Source organism: Heterocephalus glaber, unplaced genomic scaffold, assembly GCF_053883595.1.
Source record: "Heterocephalus glaber isolate CG9 unplaced genomic scaffold, H.glaber_assembly_v1.0 deba00001532, whole genome shotgun sequence".
NCBI classification, from domain to species: Eukaryota; Metazoa; Chordata; class Mammalia; order Rodentia; family Bathyergidae; genus Heterocephalus; species Heterocephalus glaber.
Genome location: NW_028258330.1, coordinates 3,731,754 through 3,752,847, shown reverse-complemented (window position 1 = coordinate 3,752,847; position 21,094 = coordinate 3,731,754). Strand labels below are relative to the sequence as shown.

Genomic DNA, 21,094 nt, shown 5'->3' with positions numbered 1-21,094 from the left:
ATAATTTTTGTTTACTTCATAATGCAGAAATGAATAGGGACTTTATATTCTATAGGCAGTTTTTCACTGTTCATGGTTTGACAGAATAGAACATGTTAATAAAAAACCAGTATTTTACTAACTGTATCTTAATGTTGTCTTAATTAATATTTTAATTAGAAATGTTCACATATGGTATGCCACCTCATTTCTTCACTTTCCTAGATATCCTAACTGCACTTAGAAGTTTGACTTCAGAAAATACCCTACAAAATCTGATTTAGTGAGATTCCAGAATTACTAGAGATTCTTCTATTACTACTTAAGATTATACCAGCATAGATTTAATTAAGTTTAAGATAATTTCTATAGCACATAAAGCTAAAATAGTAATTAAACTATAAGAAACATATATTACAAAAATGGAAGATTTTCTATCTTATAAATGTAAATGTCCTTTTCTAATAAGATGTTAGAAGTCCTATCCTAATGATACAAAATTGTTATTCCAGTTGTTTTAGTGATTCTTATTAGAACTCCCATGTTTAAACTCCATCTATTTCCACATCTAAATTAATAAAATACAGGATTATTTCATCCATTTAGCAGTAAAAAAGATTGAGCACAGTTATAGCTTTCAAGAATAATGTACATAAAGGTACTAAACATTTCAGTTTAGTGAACATTGATAATTTTTAATAAGTCCCCATGGACTTCTAGAAGACTATCAATCATTGAAGTAGATCCAGCCAATCTGGTTTTAATCCTTTTAAAACAATCAGTGTCATTTTTGTAAGTGAAGTTGTTTTAATCTATGCAATCAATCAAAGACACACACCTTTAGAAAATGTGCCTCTAAGCTAACAGTCCAGTCTCGAGTTTGGAAGGTCAGAAGACTAGGTGCAAGACTACCAGTCCTGTGCCTCAAGCAACACACCTTCAAAAGAAGTCTTCCTTAAACTTTCATATAAAATCAATTGTTATATTTTTTTAGGACACTGAATGTAACCATTCTGGCTCTCTTTTTTGCTTAAATAATACATTCAGATTTGGATTCAGATACTGTATGATTGTCTCACATTTCTATAGGGTTGGTCAAAGTCATTTTTTTATTCTATTCAAATTAAAATGTATTAACATGTTCTGAGAAAATAATGCACGGCCACAAATCCTAGTGATGGAAACCTATGAATTTCTGACTTTTCAAAGTTAGAGAGATAGTACAGTACATATAACATACACTCTAATTGCCTCGGTGGAGACTTGAACAGTCTGGCACTAATGAATAGAGTGACAGGAGAGGAGGCTGGATATGGTTCTCAAGAGGAACAGATTGATAAGATAGGTACAAAGGGGTTACTAGATAGGCTAACAGGATCAGACCAGAGAGTCCACAGTGCCTTTCTGCATGCTGGAGAGCCAGAGGATCTAGTAGCTGCTTAGTCCAAGAAGCTGGAAGCTGCAGGAGAAAAAGGGCCAAAATGTAATGCTAGTCCAAGACTGAAGCCCTAGTGACTCTGTGAAGAGTCACTAGTATAAGCCTAAGCTGAAAATCTAAAGAAACTGGAGTCAGATAACCACAGGCCATGGCCGTATGTATCAACAGATGTACCCACTAAAACAGAATGGAGCTTTTAAAGGCAGATTGACTTAATCATTCTTTCTGTTTCTATCCATCCAGGCTATAAGCCTATTGGTTGTTGCTATCCACAATCAGGGTGGGTCTTCCCCCTTCACTTTGCTGGTAACACCCCATAGACACACACAGAAGTGTGCTTTACTAATCTTCTAACTGGGAAACTAATTCAGTCAAGTTGATATATCATGATTAATGGCTCTACTGCTGAAATAAATACAAAATGGTGCAGAACATCTTTACAACCTACCTATGAATTTATAAAAAGCAAAATATGAACAAGGAAAATATTGCAGAAATAGCTATGTTGTGTCATTGAATTTTAACCCAAAATATAAATTTAACAACTCCATACTGACATAAATAAAGGATTGAATAAAATAATAAGTGAGTGAGAAAAGACAGTCTTTTCTGGAGAAGAATTCTAAGTCATTTATGTGATACTGTTCCTTGAAAGAAGTACAGCATTTTCTCATATTAATTCCATAATATGAGAAAATGAAAAAATGGAAACAAAGTCTTTGTAAATAGGGAGGGATGGAAGGGTTGAAGGAAGAGCAGGGGAAGGGGGAAAAATAAGAACCAAGAAAGATTATGTAAAGGTGCAAATTTCCAATGATGAATGTCATTATATTGTATACCTAAAATGTACCAATAATTAAAATGAATAATTGATAATGAGAAATAGGAAGAAAAGGTCCAAAGGGGTAGGGGAAGTGGGAGGGGTAGGGGAAAGTAAAGAAGGGAAAGGAAAAATTATAAGAAATGGAAAAAATGGAAACAAAGTCTTTGTAAATAGGGAAGGGTGGAGGGGGTGAAAGGAGGGCAAGGAATGGGGAAAAAATAAGAACCAAGATACATCATGTAAAGGTACAAGTTCCCAATGATAAATGTAAATGTATTGTATACCTAAAATGTACCAATAAAAGAATTTAAGGGAAAAAAAAGAATAGACCTGCTCTAAACAAAATTGTTGGGTGTATGACCAGAGTTTATTTATTTTTGTAAGGAACTGCCAAACTGTCTTACAACATGGTCATACCCTTTTGCATTAAAACCAACAATGAATGAGAGTTCCTCGTTTTTTAAAATTAATTTCACTGGTACATTTAAGGTATACAATATAATGACATTCTTCATTGGAAATTTGCACCTTTACATAATCTTTCTTGGTTCTTATTTTTCCCCCTTCCCCTGCTCTTCCTTCAACCCTTCCATCCCTCCCTACCTACAAAGACTTTGTTTCCATTTTTTCCTTTTCTCACTAGAGTTCTTGTTTTTTCAGCATTTGCTGTCATGGTTTTCGATTTAAGCAGTTCTAGCAGGCATAGAGTGGTACCTCATTGTGGTTATAAATCTGCAATTCCCTAGCACAGTAAGACCGTGAGTAGTTTTGAGTGAGCAAATCCCAAATGCTTCCTTCCCATCTGTTTATCTTCCTTAGTGAGGTGTCTACTCAGATCTCTTACCTATCTTTTAATTAGGCTGTTTATTTCTGTTTTGTTTTAAAAACATCATATGAATGCATTATTTCCATAATAGAAAGTACAATTAATTTGCTATACACTAAAATTTTAAATTTTATTATGATTCAAATACTAGTTTTTAAAAAAAATTTACATTCTTCATTGTTAAATAGAACTCTTTGGTGACATTTTCTTCTGACTTGGAGTTCTCATTCTGAATAAATGCATGGGAGCCCTGAGCACTAACAGTCAGCACAGGCTCTAGGAATGATTCATAGTCTGGCTATAATAGTGGCCCTGTTATTAGCAGACTAGTTACTTAATTCATATTTCATATTTACATTCGTTTTCTCTCATACTTTCTTTTTACTGTGAGCATGTATTATTGTTACTGAAAATGCGAAAGCTTTGCAATGCTGAGACTTGCAGCTTTTCTGGGAATTACTCATGGCTGCAGCAGGCCCTGGTTTTTCTTTATAACCATTTTCAGCTTCATATTTTTAATTACTTGGATATAAAATCAGCAAATCACGTACACCTGGGATCTTTTCTGAAAAATTAAAGATTCACTAGCTGATACTGTTTTTGTGTCATTTCTCCAGTAAGTCATATTTTTGTCACCATTCGCACCTGCAGCCTCCTCAAGAGCCTTCCTTCTCAAGCTCCAAGTCTGTCAGTCACCCACCACCCACCACTCATCACCAGGTTCTCAGCCCCAGCATTCTTAGGCTCGTCTGAGTGCCACTGATGTCCCATGCCTTTGTCAGGTCAAGAATACAGGCACTGTCTTGGAAAGGAGGATGACCTCAAAACCCACATGGCTGTCACTAGCAGGGATGTCCCTTTTGCAGACATGATGGATTGCTCCTTTGATTCTTGACACTATATTGTTAGCCTAACAAGCAATATGGGAAAATCAAACATGCATTGTTAGAAATGGAAGGTTTGTCTGTCAGAATTGTCCAGCTCTCTGTCCAGCTCTGAGAGGGTTATGATGTCCTTCTGCCCTCTGCTCTCTTAGAGCTGAGACTCCTGACTGATGTTGGTTGGCTGAGAGAACGGAGTCCAGCCAAACTGAAGAGGGTCCTACAAAGATGTGGCAGAAGGACAGCTTCATGCTCACACATCCTGGAGATGTTTGTATTTTTAAAACCTGATTGCGCCAACAAATGAATTTGGAGGCATCCCACACTGCACACAATGGAGTTCAGAAATGTGAGAGTGGAGTAACCTCAGAAGAGATCATTTGACACCATGATGGGCCCCTGGCATCAGTGACTGGGAGGTGGCACCGCCTCCACAGGGCCCTCCCTCTGTTGCCCTGGTGTCCTCAGTATTTTCTAACAGTGCCAAGATGTTCTTATAATCAGTCTCCTGCACTGGTGCCTGTGTCTCAGCCAGGGGAGGAGGAGGTGCCAGGTGCAGCAGCCAGTGCCTTTCCTGAGTCAGTGCTGTGTGGTGAGGCAATAATATCATGGGGACTCACACTGGCTTTTAGTTTTTGAGGCCTTCCTGAGGTTGGCTGATCCCTCATGTTGAAGAATCCTATTTGGGGTGGGCTGGCAGCACCATGGGGCACTGCAGACCTCAGCATCTTGAGCATCTGCCCCTTTGCACATGGCTTCCTGCCTGAAGATCACCTCCTCTTTATTCAAGAGCAGGTCCTCATTTCATATGCTCTATGGTTCTACTGCAGGCATGGATCACAGTAGCAGCATCCTCTGAGAAGGGGTGAAAATGCAGAATCTCAGGCCCTTCCCTGGGCCTTCTGGATCTCAATCTGCCCAGGAATCTGTTTTGCTAACAGACACTTAGGCTGACTTTTATGCACATTACAGCTCAAGAAGTCCTGCAGGTGTTCTGCTTTTTATGAATATATTATTTGGTAGAAAAGAATTGTGATTCTCTCTTCCAAATACAGATCTTCTGTAACCATATAAACCATGCTTACTTTAAACTTTTACCTAGTGACTTTTGGTACTGTCATTTCCTTCCATATTGTATCAATAAACCCTTGGGCTGGACTTCTTATGCATGTAACAGCTTTATGAATCCATTTATACCAAGTAATCCTTTCCTTTCTCTTACCTGTTTCTGTTCACTTGCTCTTTCTTTTTCTGTACATCCTCCCCTTAACTTGTGTTTTTCTAAAACCACCTTAAGTTTCAAAATTTAGACAAACAAGGAGAACACTTTCAGTTGGAAATGAAAGAAAGCCCAACTTTAAATGGCTTCCACCATAGGAGCCAGAGGTCCAGAGACAGATGGGGCTTTAAGGTTTGTTTCTTAATGGCCTTTGTTTCTTTCTTGTCTTCTGCTGTGTCCTCTCCTGCATCAGCTCCATCCTCAAGTGGCTTCCAGCACACTGGCAAGATGATGCTGTGTCCTGGGCTGACATCCGTGCAGCACTGTAGGGGACACAGTGCTGGCTGAGGGTCACCCGCTTTCCCAGGGGCCCCCAGCAAAACCCCTCATTCATCCAGGAAAGCACACAGCATTGACTGTGCCTGTACATCACCTCCATCGCAAGTGTTGGGAACATAGGTGACCCCTCCTGGGCCAGCATTCTAGCTAGAGGAGAAAGATGTGGATATGGAAGAGAGATGGGATACATCTTATGTAAGCGATGCGGTCACTGTGCAGAGAATAGCAGTGAGCAGGAAGGCACTGCTGTCCCCCAGGCGCACAGGAGGGGTGGCCTGGAGCAGGGCCTAAGGGAGGTGGCTCCTGAAGGGCACAGGTCCTGAACACCTCTCTCTTTATACCATAGTTTAAAAATATATAATGTGCTTCTATTTTTTGCTTCACTTCTCTTGGCATTTGGGATGAATTGTTCCAAGTTTGGTTACTTTAAATTTCATGACCTCATGTTCTGGTCTCCCACCTCATTTCCTTCTTCTTCCCTTGGGAAATCATCCTGTGTCTGTCATCTGCTGTCTGTCCATGCTGGCAAGCACTGGGACAAATAATTCATTTGGGTGTTAGTGACAGTCACCTCTTCCGTCAACAAATTCTGTACCCTGGTCCCGTCTTTTCTCTTAGTGGCCACTTGGTCTTGGAGTTGACAACATTTGATGATACTGTGTTCATGCTCACATAAGTGTGTATAAACTAAATGCTTTCCTTTGTAAACTTGTCACCTCATATAGTCATCTCCAGGATGTCTCCAAACTTAACTATGGTTGAGTTTGCAAGTGGTATAAAAGATCATTCCTTGCACTTCTGTGAAGTATCTATTCATTTTACTTTTTGATTTTTTTGATTAGGTCTTTCATTTTGGGGAGGTCTAATTTTTAAAATTCTTTATACATTCTAGATAATAGTCTTCTGTCTGAGGAACAGCTGGCATTTTTCCCCCATACTGTAGGTTGTCTTTTTACTCTGTTGATTGTTTCCTTTGCTGTGCAAAAGCTTTTTAATTTGATATGATCCCATTTGTTGATTCTCAGTACTGTTTCCTTGCAGCGCAGGTTCTGTTCAAGAGTTTTACCTATTTTATCTTCCAGCAGGTTAAGTGTTTCTGTTTTAACATTTAGTTCTTTGCTCCATTTTGAAAGCAGCCTTATAGGTCCATCAACAGATGAATTAGTAAAGAAAACTTGGTGTTTACACACAATGGAGTATTACTCTTCCATAAAGATAAACTTGAGTCATTTGTAGGAAAATGGATGCACCTTAAGACCATAATGTTAAGTGAAATAAATCAGATACATGAGCTTAAATATCACATGGTTTCTCTTACATGAGAACCCCAAATTATAAATAAAGAGCAAAATAAAAGATAGATAATAAGAAGTAGAGATATAGATCTTTCTCAAATGGGAAGATTGAGAGAAGGAGGGAGGGGAGGGAAAAAGGATGGAAAAAGGAATTAAGATGTGTCATGTGCACCACCAACTCCACACAAGGAATGTTAACATGTACTAATTATTTAAAAAAGGCTCATTCTTCCTGGATGGCCCATTCTTAGCATTCCCATGGTTTTGCCCTCTTGTTTGCTCATTAGTAGAGGGCATATTTAGTGAACTGGCCTCTCAATGCGTCTCGCTGCCATTCCAAACTATGTTTCTCTGAAATTTGACATTTTTAATTTGGGGGAATGTGTTCCAGACTTATTCACCCAGCTTATATGTATTGTGCTAGAAATTATTTTCTATAAATAAATACTGCTGAGTTAGATCATAAACCAATTGTCAACTCTGCTGGGTAAATAAAAATGCCTGTAGGTGGCTGGCGTTTAAACAGTTCCTTCCCTCCTGTGTTGGTTTTGTTTGATTTTCTATGTGTGTCTCTCTCAGGCCTGGTCGCCAGCTTTCCTAGTCTGCTGTGGTCCCCTGGCTAAACTGTTCTGCTTACTGAGTACGTGTTAGGCCTATTCTGGCCATGTTATTACACAGAGAGTTTAGTGATACCAATTCTCTGTCCCTTCTGCTCTTCACTGACTTTTGAATAGAATCCAAGACAAACTTCATGTTTTGTTTTGTGATTATTGTTTTCTTGTGTGTGGTTTTTTAGTGTTTTTGCTTACTTGTTTTTTGGTGTGGGCTATCAGTGCCTGCAGAATTCTTTAAGGATTCTATTACATAGTCCATTCCTTCGGAATCAGAAAGGTGCAGGTTATTTCCTTCTTTCCGCCATTATGTCTTTGTTTATTGACATCTAAAAGCTGCCCATTTTCTTCAGGGCTGAGTAACTGGACACACACACAAATTTGTAGACGTTTGGAACAATTCATTAATTTGAGGTTGAAAAGTTAAATGATAAGTCTTTTTTCATTCTACTTTCCTACACAATTTCCTATTTTATTACATATGGGGGTAGTCTGATTAAACACTATAAATGCTGACCTTTGAGGCTACACTCAGCCAAAAACAGAGAAAGAAAACATCTTGTCAGGAAGCAGGTGGCCAAAGCTGCAAAAGAGGGACCCGTGGACAAGGGCTTTATCTCTTCATAGACAGGGGACAAATCCTAACGATTCACAGGCTTGGGCATACACGTTCATTAGAGAGAGAGAGAAAGGGGGAGAGGTCACCTGCAGAGGTGAAAGGAACCCAGGCAGGTGATGGTGACCAGAGGCGGTGGTCCTTCCTTTTTCTGGTGACAGAGAAGCCAGTGGTAGATAAGAAGAACCACAGCTAACCTCTTGCAGGCTCTAGATAGCTTTAGAATGATGGCTGAACTCTGGCTCAACTGCTCTGCTTTTTCAGTGCATGTTTGCTTCTAAGAAGGTCAAGTAAGGTGATCTAGAGAGCAGGGGGAGGGAGGTAGAGTGTTCTCCTTCCTGGTTACACACAATGGGACCAAAAGCAGGTCCTTCCATTCATGAGCACAGCAAAAGGATATATGAAACTTCTTTGAAGGTTGTGGAGAGATGAAAGCCAGTCACATTTAGATACATCCAGTGAACTGCCATTGTCTGCAGTCCTGCCAGGCTTCTGTCTGATGTGCGAACATCGAAGTGGACTTTGTCTTCCTGGATATTTATTTAACAGATTTAAAGTTCACTTTACAGAATTTCTTAGTATCACTTTATAGGTCTTCAGTGAATACTCTGTATCTTTATGATTCATCAGAGAACATGGCAAGGAATAAAGATAACTGCTTGATACTGTGACGGCCAACACCATCTCCTTTTGGTGTGTGTATGATCTCACAAATATTTTAAGATCGATTTTTTAAATATTTTATTTTATTGGGGTTTTTTTTCAGTACCAGGAATTGAACTCAGGACCTTGCACTTGCCAGACAGACACAGCACCACTAAGCTACATTCTAAGCATCCTTACAGTTTTGTTTGAAGTCAATTTAATTTTCAAGGGGCTTTCTATAGCTAAAACCCAGATTAAAGTCTCTGTACCTCATAGCCCATATCTATCCTCATGTATATCACTTACGATTTTAGAGGATTTCAGAATTGTTTCTCAGCATGTGGCTCTGGAATTGATAGACCGTCAGCAACCCTAGGGCAGAAATTGTGGACTGCCTTGTTCTAACTGGATCCCAACACCTAGGACAAACTAGGCATCCTGCAGATGTTTTATAAACATCGATGGCTGACTGAATCAGTGAACCATTCTTAATAATGCCATTGTAATAATTGAGTTTCAAGGAAATACCTTTGAGTATGCATTTTTCAGTTTTTCCAGATATTCCTCCCCATTGCCACATAAAAGCAATCAGGATACACACCTGTTGCCCCATTTGGATTTTCTTCTTGCTGGCCACAGTTCCTTTTGTCTCATTCCAGTTAAAACCAGAAGCAACCAGCTGCTGCCTGTGCAGAAGGTGTGGCATGGGAGCAGAAGCATAGCCACCCGCTCGAGCCTGTGGGGGACAGGTCCCCTGGGCTACACCTGTGCTCTGCTTTCTGAGCAGAGTAAAAATCTTCTGAAACGTAAGCCTCAGAAGCAAATATGGGCCCCAGCAAGCACAATAACCTGTGGCCATATGTGTGATTTTGAATTTCTTATAGCTATATTAAATTAAGAATTAAAATGAAGTAGGTGAAAAATTACAATATTTATTATTTAACCCATTATATCTAACATATTGTTTCAGCATGTAATCAATATAAAAAGGATTAATGAGATATTTTATTTTTGCCATCAAAACTGGCTGATATTTTGTACTTATTGTGCAGCTGGACCAAGTAGCCTCTTTCCAATATGCAACCGGCCCTGTATCTAGAGGCTCCGGCAGCAGACGGGATACATAGCTTTATAGTCAGACAGGGATGTACTGCTGGTGACCTTCCTCCTCCTGATGGGAATCCTTGAGTGTCCTCCTTGGCACATAGACATGACAGGCATGAGAGCGTCTCAGTGTGACACACAGTGGTCATATCCCCTGATCTGCAGGAGAGCTTTGTGGACAGACAAGTGAAATAGTGATTGTGCTTTTGTGACACTTGACTGGAAACAGCCCATGTCCCACTGAACTTCAGTAGCACAGCTGTGGGCTGGGAGACCCTGGCTTGGAGGGTGGACCATGGAATCCTCTATGCCTTGCAGGAGTAGACATCACACCTCTGTTTACTTTCCAGCTCCCACACACTCTGTACCATGATGGCAGTGCTTTGTAGAGAAACAAGCAGCAAGCATGGGAGACCTCTCAGCTCTTGCCACACAGGAGGCAGAATCACTCCACAGCTTTTTCTTGGGTGCCTACTGCATACCACGCATTGTTCTCACCCTGGCTTTGCAGCAGGGGCAAGAGACCAACAGTCCCATCTTTGTAAGGTTTTATCTTAATGGGAAAAGACAAATGGTGAACAAGATAAATAGAAGGTAGGAAGTGCTGTGGAGAAAGAGAACAGGAGTGGGGATGGGAGGGTCAGGTTTCTTAGATTTTGAACAAGGGGTTAGATGCAGGGATGGCACCATGAAGAGGGTGAGGATTAGCAGACACTGGATGCTGAGGGGAGGGAACAAGGCTCAGGACATGCTGGGTGGGGGCAGGGACTCCAGGGAAGATTCCAGACTTGTTTGAAGAACAGCATGGTAATGCTGGGAAAGCACGGTACTGAAGATTTGGACATCAGTCAGTGAAAGGTGAGATCCTAGACAAAGGACACAGGGGAAGAGGCCATGGTCACAGGTTCCCAGCTACTCTAGAGCTTTAATTTTCACTTGAAACATAATGGGGAAGATAGCTGGGGTCTCAACCCAGTCCATGGGTAGAATTCAGGTGAAAATGTACATCTTTGTATTTGCAAAGTATTAATGAAATTTAGCACCTCCTTCCATTGCAAAGTGAGCTCCAGGTCACAGCAGTACCCCCATACATGCCACTTTTGCTTCAGTGGACCATGAGTATTTTCCTATCACTTCACAGATATCCACGAGTACCATATTCTGCTTATTCTCATCAATGCAGCAAAACAATGGCTGTTGTTAGCCACTGCTAAATTATGTTTAGTTCATTAAATTCATACATTGTAGCCCTATATGTTTTATTCTATACATTTACAAATGTTCTGAGAGGAGCTGTAGGCATAGAAGAGCTAAGAACACTTCCACTCCTGGGCTTTGTGTGGAAGAGCCCTGTGATATGACCTAATGGTCCATAAGCATCGCTCTGGTGCCTCTGTTGAGGATGGATTTGAGGAGACAAAGGTGAAACATGGAGACACCTGAAGATGGTATTGTGACACCCAGGCTGAAGGAGCTGGTTGTGGGGGCCAGGCTCTGGAAGTGGGTGGGCTCCAATGAATTTAAAGGGAGATTCAATTCCTGTGTGGCTGGACTGAAAGAGAAGCACTGGAAAAAGATGAGATGAACCCTCAACCACTGGAAGGGTGATGTCGCCATGAACACAGACAGGTAGGGCCGCTAGGCAGAGGACATTGGGAGGAGGACAACATGGCGGCCATTGGGATAATCAGCGCTGTCTCACTGGGGGCATCATGGCCCTTACATGAAGTATCCAAATCTTCCACGTTTTCAATCTTTTGTCTGTCACCAGATTCCAACCAAGGTGTATTTAACCCTATCAAGGGGACAGTGAATTAGTCAGATTATTCTCATGGCCCTGTTGATTTTTATCCTGAAGCTATGTTGTTAGATGCCTAAAGATTTGATATTGTTATATCTTCTAGTAGATTTTTAACCTTTAATATCAAATAAAGACTTTTTCTCTCATACAATTTTAAGGTTTAATTTATCTGATATTTATATAACTACATTTTTTTTTGCCTATTACTTGTCACTCCCCTTCCTTTTCTTTTTCTTTGAATATGTGTGTGTGTGTATAAAATATATAAGGAGATGTAATTCGTATACAATTTGCCCACTTAAAGCAGTGTCAAGTGTAGATTTATGATGTATGACCATACTGGTCCCCACACATTTTCATTACCCCAAAGCCTTCCCTAAACCCATTAAGCAATCACTCTGATTCCCTTCTCCTCCTAGCCTCTGTCTTTCTGTCTCTGTAAGTATTCTTATTGTGGAAATTTCCTGTAAATAGAATTATATAATATGTGGCCTTTTGAATACAGCTTCCTTGTCTTAGTGTAATGTTTATAAAGTTCAGTTATACCGAGGCATGTGTTACTACTTCATCCCTTGTCATGGCTGAATAATATTATTATGTATGTATCACATTTTGTGTGTTTATCTGTTGATAGGCATTTGGGTTGTTTTCTCTTTTGGGGCTATTGTGACCAACACCACTATGAACACTCATGTACAGGATTTTGTGTGCACATATATTTTTAATTTTCCTGAGACTTTCCCTCATACTTTCTATGAGTTTTTTTTTTTGTACCGGGGATCAAACTCAGGATCTTGCACTTGTGAGGCAGGTGGCGGCACCACTGAGCTAAATCCCTGGCTCTATGAGTTCTTTCATACATTTACATTTTTAATCTATTAGAGATAGATTTGGGTGCAAAGTAAACATATCAAAGCCAAGATCTTTCACTTACAGCACAATTCATAATAGCTAAATCTTAGAAGTGGCCCACATATCCATCAACAAATGAATTGATAAAGAAAATGTGGTACTTACACATAATGGAGTACTATTCTGCCATAAAGAAGTATAAACTTGAGTCATTTGTAGGAAAATGGATGCACCTTGAAACCATAATGTTAAGTGAAGTAAATCAGACACACAAGTTTTTATGCAGCTCACAAGCTTACATTCAGCAGATTTCTGAACAGTCTTTAAAGATGTGGGGGAAACATTACTCAGAATATGAGATAGCTCTCCAATATGAAATAAATCATGGGGCTGAATGTTTTAAATTGTATGCATTTACATTACACGTATTTAAAGTGTAACTTTAGTCAGGTATAATAGTGCATATCTGTAATTCCAGCATTCTGGGAGGCTGAGGCAGGAGAATCACAAGTTCAAGCCCAGACAGGGCAACTTAGTGACTTAAAGAGGCCCTATTTTAAAAATTAAAAAATGAGAGTGGCTGGGGATGTAACTGTGTATGAAGGCCCTGAGTTCGGCCCCTAATACTGAAAAGAAAAAAAGTGTAACTGTGTTATCTTTGGTTCATAGCATTATCAGTGATTTTTACCTTGTTCTTTGCACTTCTTTTGTTTTTGTTTTTTTTTAGGTTTTCTAGAGTAAAATGAGTTACTTTTATAAAATTAATCAAACCTCAGTGTTACATAATTGTACTTTGCTAGTTATAATTCTATGTAAGTGTGATGTGTTATAATCCGGTCTTCATTTTGGAGAGCAAAACGCATTTTAGCACTTTAACCTAAGAAATGTATTTCTCTCCTCATCTAGGTCCATTAATATAAGATTAGCCAATTGCACAGACACTCCTGGCGTGGAAAAGCTGGTGAGCTCCCTCATGCTGAGTAAAAGCATATTGGAGGACTTTGCCCAGTACAGTGAGGCCCGCAGAGACCCTGTAAGTACACAGATTGACCGCAGTGGCCTCCTTTTTCTCGCCGTGTGGGTCCACTGAGCCCCGTGCAGATCCATCCCTGCCTGAGGCCACAGTTAGAAGAGGATGTGGTGGAACAGCAGGGTGGGGTCCCAGGAGGGGCACAGAAGAGAGAAACAGGAAGCTGAGGGGCAAGGGGGTGAGGCTATTGACCAGATACCCTACAACTCTAGGATCTGACACAGATAAATGTGACAGAATGAAATGGATGCTGGTCCCCACAACAACACCTTTGACTGTGGCTGTGGAAGGGTAGACTGGGACCCATGAGTGTCTAGTACCCGGCCCAGCAGTACCCGGTGGCAGGCTCAGGGTCACAGGACCCCATTGTCAACCATGGGAAAGGGAGCCTGGCCATACCTTTCTTATGTCTTTGATTTGGTTTGTCACGGTCCCTTTTGCTGCTTTCCTCCTAGCCCCTCTGGTAGTAAAAGTTCAAGTGCGCTTTCTCCACGTGTGGTCTAAGGAGCCCAGGGTCTAGGATATTCAGTCTCCTAGACATGGATGTTGAGTTGGGTGTGTGAGGCCAGACTGTTTTCATAATAAGAGTAAGAAATTGCACTCCTTTCCCACTATATCGGCATACGTCACTGCGGTGAGGATGTGAGGAGCTGCCTCACTCCTGTGTGGCAGGCAGGACCGTAGAAGGGTGCAGCTGCTTGGGGAAACACGTTGGCTGCTTCTCACAGAAGTAAGCCTGCCACTGTCCCCTGACTGCCAGGTGCCCCCTTGAGCATCTGTTCCGGGGCAATGGGGACTTGGCCCACATCAGCCTGGATGTTCAGGTGACTGGCTGCACATAAGACACAGCCTTGTCCTTGGAGCACCACGCATGAATCTGCAGCACTATGCTGAGTGAGAGTGAAGGCAGGCTTTAAGGGCTGTACACTATGCAATCCCATTCACAGGACATCTTGAAGTGGCACAGTTTAGAAACAGAGAAGAGATCACATGTTGCCAGGCAGGTAGATGAGTGTAGTTATAAAGGGGTTTTTGTGAGGTTTGAAGTGTGTAGTATCATGGTGCGGTGGCTACACAAACCTGTGCAGGAGATGAAATTGCGTAGCATGTAACACACACACATGCACACACTTGAATCAGTGTCAGTTTTTTGCTTGTCTTATGCTATTATTTTTCAAACTCTTACCAATAGGGGATACTGGGCAATGTGCAATGTGTGCAGAGGATTTCTGTGTTCTTTCTTGCAATTGCATGTGAATCTACAATTAATCATCTCAGTTAAAAAAAAGAAAAGCAAATTTCACTGACTGATATCCTTAATGAAGCAGTAAAATTATTAACTTTCTTCAGCCCAACCCTTGCATCCATGTGCTTTAGCCCTCTGTGTGACAGAGGGAAATGTACACAAGGTGTTCTGCTGCCGCAGCTGGAAGTGTACTGGCTGATGGGAGAAAAGCACTTCTGCACTTGTTTGAGCTTCGTGTGCTGAACCAGCTGCCATTTTTGTGGAACACCATTTTTACCTAAAAGAACAACCAGCAGAAAAAAATACATTGTTTTGGAGTTGGATGGTGCACAGACATTTTCTTAAAAATGAATGAGATGAGCTTGTCACTCCAAGAAAACAACAGACAGATTTGTCCCCTGTGATACAATACAATCAAGAAAAAAAAAAAAAAGAATCTAGAGAAAGCAGTACCTACCATTAGAAGCTTGATGACCCAGCTGTTCAGTACTTGAAAGACTTCCCGATAAGATGGGTGGTGATATCAATGAAAGAGATGTTTGATATTTTGTCATGGAATGGGTCAACCTGTGGTGAAATGATATTTTTCTAGGAAAATAATGAATGATGTTACCAAAGCATGCACAAATAAAAGTCATTTGATGTGCAAAATAGACTGCCGCATTTTAATAGAGCAATGTATACAGTATTCATTGATACAGCTTTAAGATACCACATTGTAGCTAACCTCTGAAACACTACTAGTTGTTGAGTTTTGGTGGATTGCCAAGGAAGAATATCCATAATTATGTGGAAAGATTATTTAAACACTTCTCTCTTTTCTAATTATATATTTTTGTGAAGACAGAATTTTTTAACATATATTTCAATCAAAATAACATATTGCAACAGATTTACTACATATCTGAGAATCTAGCTGTCTTCTATTAAGCCAGACATTCAATACATTTGTAAAAATGAAAACAGTGGCACTCTTTCAATATTTTTGTTTTGGAAAATACAGTTATTTTTATTAAAAGTACATTATTTATATTACTATGCTCTGTATTATTAATTTAAAATTAAGTAAACAAGTTTAAATATGTATTGTTATATTAAAATGAAATAACGAACAAGTTTAAAATTTTGTTTTATCAATAAATTAAACAAAAAATTCATAAAATTTTTTTTATCAATAAATTAAAATTTCATAAGGTCAAATTTTTCTCAGTCTTACTTATAATATGGAAGATGGTGGTAGAATTACACACATAAACCAGGGCTCTTTGGAGTCTTCGGTGTATAGCAGTCCTGACAGATCATAGATTCAAGGCCCACTGTTGTAGAGTTAAAGAAGGCAGATTCTGAGGAGAAGGAGCTGGGCTCAAATCATGATTCAGGCCATCTGAGCAGGAGATCTTGCAAGTTACCAAGTCTTCCATGCTGTTTTTTCTTGTAAATAGATAGAATCATAATACTTGGAGAGTTGGGATGAAGGTGAATGGACACGGGGAGGATGTGGATCTTAACACCCAGCCCTACGTGTTGATTGTGCAATTGTTGTTGCACCATGATGGTTAGAGGGGCACAGACCCTAATAGCAATGCTCCAGGGTCATAAAACAGGTGCTTGTCTTTGCAGGATGGAACACCACTGCAGGCTTTTGTGGCGGAAGTGGCAGAACAAGTCGTTGGCATTGCAGTGATCAGAGACGAAATGGTAAATTGCAAAATGGCTGTTCATTTCCTTGACATTGACTCTTATATCATGACATAGCAAATAGTGCCTCTTTGGGAATTTTAGAAAAATTTATTTGATGTGAATGTCTGCTTTATCTGAAGTCTATAATTCTTACGGATTTGCACCCCACTCTGTAGCCTTGGTTTTTCTTTTTCCTTTTTTTTTTGCAGTTCAAAACATTTGTAATATTATAAAGAATACATGGAAACATTCTTCATGTAATATTCCATCACAAAAAAACCACTGTTCTTTCCACAGGATTTCTACTGTAGTCATTTATCATTTCTAGTACTCATCCTTGCACTTCATTATGTGCTGGGGGGTGCTGTCAAGTGCATGTGTCATTTTTTATTTTTACAACACACAATTATTCCTGAGCATTTACTAGCCACTAGTCTGACTTGCCCTCCTGCTGTAAAATGCTGCTTTTTTGGTTTACTGAATGCCCACACGCCAGTGTCTGTCTATAAGGTGGGTCCCTTGCTCCGGGTTTGTCTGTTGATGTATGCTGCCTTATCGTGGGTTTTGACAGTGATTGGGGAGCCTTCGCTCACGTCTTCTTCTTTTCTTTTTTTTTTTTTTTTTGGTACCAGGGATCAAACTCGGGTCCTTGCACTTGCGAGGCAAGTGACAGAACCACTGAGCTAAATGCCCAGCCTTCTTCTTTTTCTAAATTTTCTTGATTTTCCTTGGATATTTCCTCTTTCACATAAACCTTGTGAGTATATTGGTGCCAGTGTGGATTTTGTAGAAAAATTGAGGCAGAATTTTCATTAAAATATTGAGATTTCCTTCTAGGAACTTGGCTTTCTATGTTCTTACTTAACTCTTTGGGTCTTTTAGAAAAGTTTTTTGGTTTTTTAAATTTTTTTCCCTTTTTTAGTAGTATAGGTTTGCGACACCTTGTCATTCCATTCATCTTGGGGAGTTGCTTTACACATTAATGTCTTGATCTCTCTTACTCTCCTGCCGCTTCCTCTCGCCCATCCCAGATCCCCTCCCATCTCCAGAGTCTACCTCTTTGTTCCCTACTATCTCTTTTATTTTGCTCTTTAAGTTATTTATACTTTGGGTTTCTCATGTTAGAGAATTTAACCTTCTGTGATATTTAACCTTCTGTGTCTGATTAATTTCCCCTTTCTAGTGCTCTGGTTTGGATAGGCTTAAGTGTGTCCCCGAAGGTTCCTGTGTGGAAGCGTGTCTCTACTGTGATGATGTTAAGGACCAATGGAGTCTAGTGAGGGGTTGACAGATTCCTGAGGGTGCTGTTCTCAGTAGTTTTGGGGGCCCCAGTGGGTTTTCATGACAGTGAAGTGTCACAGAAAGAGCGACCCTGGCTTTCCCTTGCCTGGCTGTGTGATCTCTCCCTCTCACATGTGCTCATGCCATGATACCTTGGGCATGGGGCCCCCGAAGAGGGTGAACCCCTGGGGCCACCCAGCCTTGGACTTTTAGCCTCCAGAATTGTGAGCCCCATAGACCTCTTTTCTTGAGTATTTTGTTGAACAGTGGAACATGAGCTAGCACAGCCTGATTCTCTGTTTGCAGTGCAGGCCTATTCTCCACCCTGCTCAGCCCTGTCTGTCCCTGGTGCCTGGCTGAACAGGTAGCATCATGATGCTCTTGCCTTTGGCTTTCCATTAGGTTTGGCCAATGGCAGACTTGATGGCAGGAGAAGGATGGTGTGATCTGGATGCTGCAGCTGGCTGATGTCTCCACTGGGTGCCTTGGCCTCGGTAAGGTGGCCTCTGCTCAGGTGCTGTCTCTGTGGATGCCCGAGGCTAGTCCTCTTCCCATGCCACCACCTAGGCTGGCACAGCCTTCCAGCCTGACAGCTGAAGTACTTGCTCATTTCCCTGCGCCTGCTGCACCTTGTAAATATCCCCTGTGCTAAACCCACCTCCGATGGTCCTTGTATGAATGCACTCTCTGTTCCTGCCAAGACCATGCCTCAACATAGTCTTGGACATTTATAGTTTATTTCCACATAGTTTATGATTTGTGTTGTAAATAGATCCTTCTTCTCATTACACTTTTAAAAATGCTTATTTTGATACAAGGAAAAACTACTAGTTTTTGTATTTTGGTCTTTTTCCCAACATCTTTCTGAAGTCTCTCTTATTAACTCTGTGATTCTCTTTTCTGGCACAGCAACCTTTCTGAAATGTCTCATTGATCAGAGCAGTTGGGGATGTGTTCAGCTTTGGAGGACCCTCTCAACAGGCTGTGCTGTGATGTCACTTTGTGGAAGAGTATTTGGGGGTGGCAGATCCCGTTGAGGGGGCCAGCTTTGGGGTCACTGAAAAATAGAACCTGCCACAGTGTTGTGGCTTATACTAGATGCCCCCTAATCCTCATGCGCTCATAGATGGGGCTTTGGGAGGTGACTAGATCATGGATGTGTAGTAGTGGATTAGTCTACTGATGGGTTTATAGCTGGTTATGATAATGTGAGATGTAGCTTGGTGGGAGGGGTGGGTCACTGTGGGAGTGACTTGGCTATATATATATATCCCCCTTGCCTTGGGTACTTCCTGCTTCTTGCCTGCCCTGCCATGGATTGTTTCTCCTCTGCAATGCCCCTCTACTATCCTGTCCTTCCTTGGAGCCAGCGAACTATGGACTAAAACCTCTACAAACTGAGAGCTAAAATAAACCTTTTTTTAAACTTGTATTTTGACTCAGCAATGAAAAAGTAACTGAGACACACATTTTCCTTTTTAATATTTATACCTTATTTCTTTTTTCAATTTTATTATATAGCTATACCAACATTAAATAGGGAGTATTCATTATGGGTCTTTTTGTGGTGGTTTTAATTTTAATGAGATTATTGTATATTTTTCTCCATTTGATGTAATATTTGTTATAGGTTTCTGGGAAATATCAGATTAAGGAAATTTCCTTTTATTTTTGGCTTACTAAAAGTTCTTGGGCTGGGGATTTAGCTCAGTGGTTCTGGCGCCTGCCTCCCAAGTGCAAGGTCTTGAGTTCGATCCCCAGCACCAAAAAAAAAAAAAGTTCTTATTATGAACATGTGCTGAATTTTATCAAGTGAGTTCTTGGCACTTATTGAGATGTTCATAAGGTTTTATTCTTTTAATATATTATACATTATCCTCTTTCCTGCATTTATTTCTCTTTTTAATTGAATGCCTCTTTGGACTTCCTTCAAACAGTGGCACTGCATATTCAGACTTGTTGGAGGGCAGCAAATTGAAGGACCACCCTTGAGTGGCATGAACTTTAGCTATGCCACTGCCCTCAAATGCATATTTGAAAGTGGGCAGGTAATAAGGTGTTTGAGTCCATACATATACAAGAACTTTTCATTTTGTCCTCAGATTTGAATACTCATTTAGCCATGTATAAAATTTTCATTCAAATTATTTATCATCATAATGTAGATGTTTGTACTCTCATTGTCACCCAGTTTCCAGTGTGACTGATAAAATATAATATGATGACAACTGGATTCTTGGTCCTTTGTAAATAAAATGTGTGTTTGTGTATCTCTCTTCTGAGAATTAGATTTTTCTTTTTATCCAGAAATTCTGAAATTCTATCAGTAAATGTCTTGTATCACTTTTGGGAAAATTTTTCTTCTATAATTTTATTAATTATTTCTTCCCCTCTATTTTCTCCATTTTCCTCTTCTTAAATTCCCTTTTAGATGGACATGGAATATTTTCACATTGATTCTTCAGTGTCTCTTTACATATAGACAGAAAATAGATCTGTCAATGTCTTATATTTCTTACTCACCATTTAAAGATATTTCCTTGATTTTTGTCTTCTGAAACTGTAATGCAGTCTCCATCCATGTTTATCCCATTATATGGGTCTTCTTTTGGAATTTTTATTTCAGAGTTCATCTAGTTAACTTTTATGTCTCTTCCTTGTTTTCTTATTGTTTCTTTTTGGCATTGACTTGGTTTTTAAAAATTTACTATTTATTTTTATTTTTTAAAATTAATTTGATTGGTACTTTTTTCTTTCTTAATAAATTTTATTTTATTTTACCCCATCCCCCCTCCAGCCCCCTTTCCTCCCTATGTGCAAAAGCTTTGTTTCCATTTTTTCCTTCTATTTTCACCTTTTTCTTGTCCCATCCTTTCTTTCTTCCTGACTCCTCCCTTGTTCTTCTTCCCATTTGAACACTTTCTTCCCATTTCCCAACATCCATAAACATAGTAATCATATTCATCATAGGGAATTTGTACCTGTACATGATATATCTTGATTCTTATTTTTCCCCATTTTCCTCCCCTCCCTTCAGCCCTTCTTCCCCCCTAATTACAAGACTTTGGGTCCATTTTTTCCTTCTGTTTTCTCCCCCCCCCCCTTGCTCCCCTTCCCATTTGAACATTTTCCTCCTACTTCCCAATATCTGTCATCCATTTTGGTCCTTATTTGTGCTTTTGGTTTCTCATACAAGAGAAACAATGTGGCATTTAAACATATGTGTCCAATTTACTTCACTTAAAAGTATGGTCTCAAGGTGCATCCATTTACCTAAAAATGTCTCAAGTTTATGCTTTTTTATGGCTGAGTAGTATTGCATTGTGTATAGAAACCACATTCTCTTTATCCATTCATCTAATGATGGACATCTGGGCTGTTTCCAAGATTTAGCTTTTACAAATTGTGCTGCTATAAATATGAGTGTG

At 40.0% G+C, this 21,094-nt stretch overlaps 1 protein-coding gene across 3 annotated transcripts in view; it reads left to right on the top strand.

Annotated features, from left to right (window-relative positions):
• Cfap61 (cilia and flagella associated protein 61) overlaps positions 1-21,094 on the top strand; it is a 274,915-nt gene that overhangs the window by 87,384 nt on the left and 166,437 nt on the right. For all 3 annotated transcript variants that reach the window (XM_087189031.1, XM_004841158.3, XM_087189032.1), the window contains 2 exons: positions 13,336-13,462; positions 16,326-16,403. In XM_087189031.1, the coding sequence (XP_087045157.1) occupies positions 13,336-13,462; positions 16,326-16,403 (205 nt within the window). The remainder of the gene's footprint in view (positions 1-13,335; positions 13,463-16,325; positions 16,404-21,094) is intronic.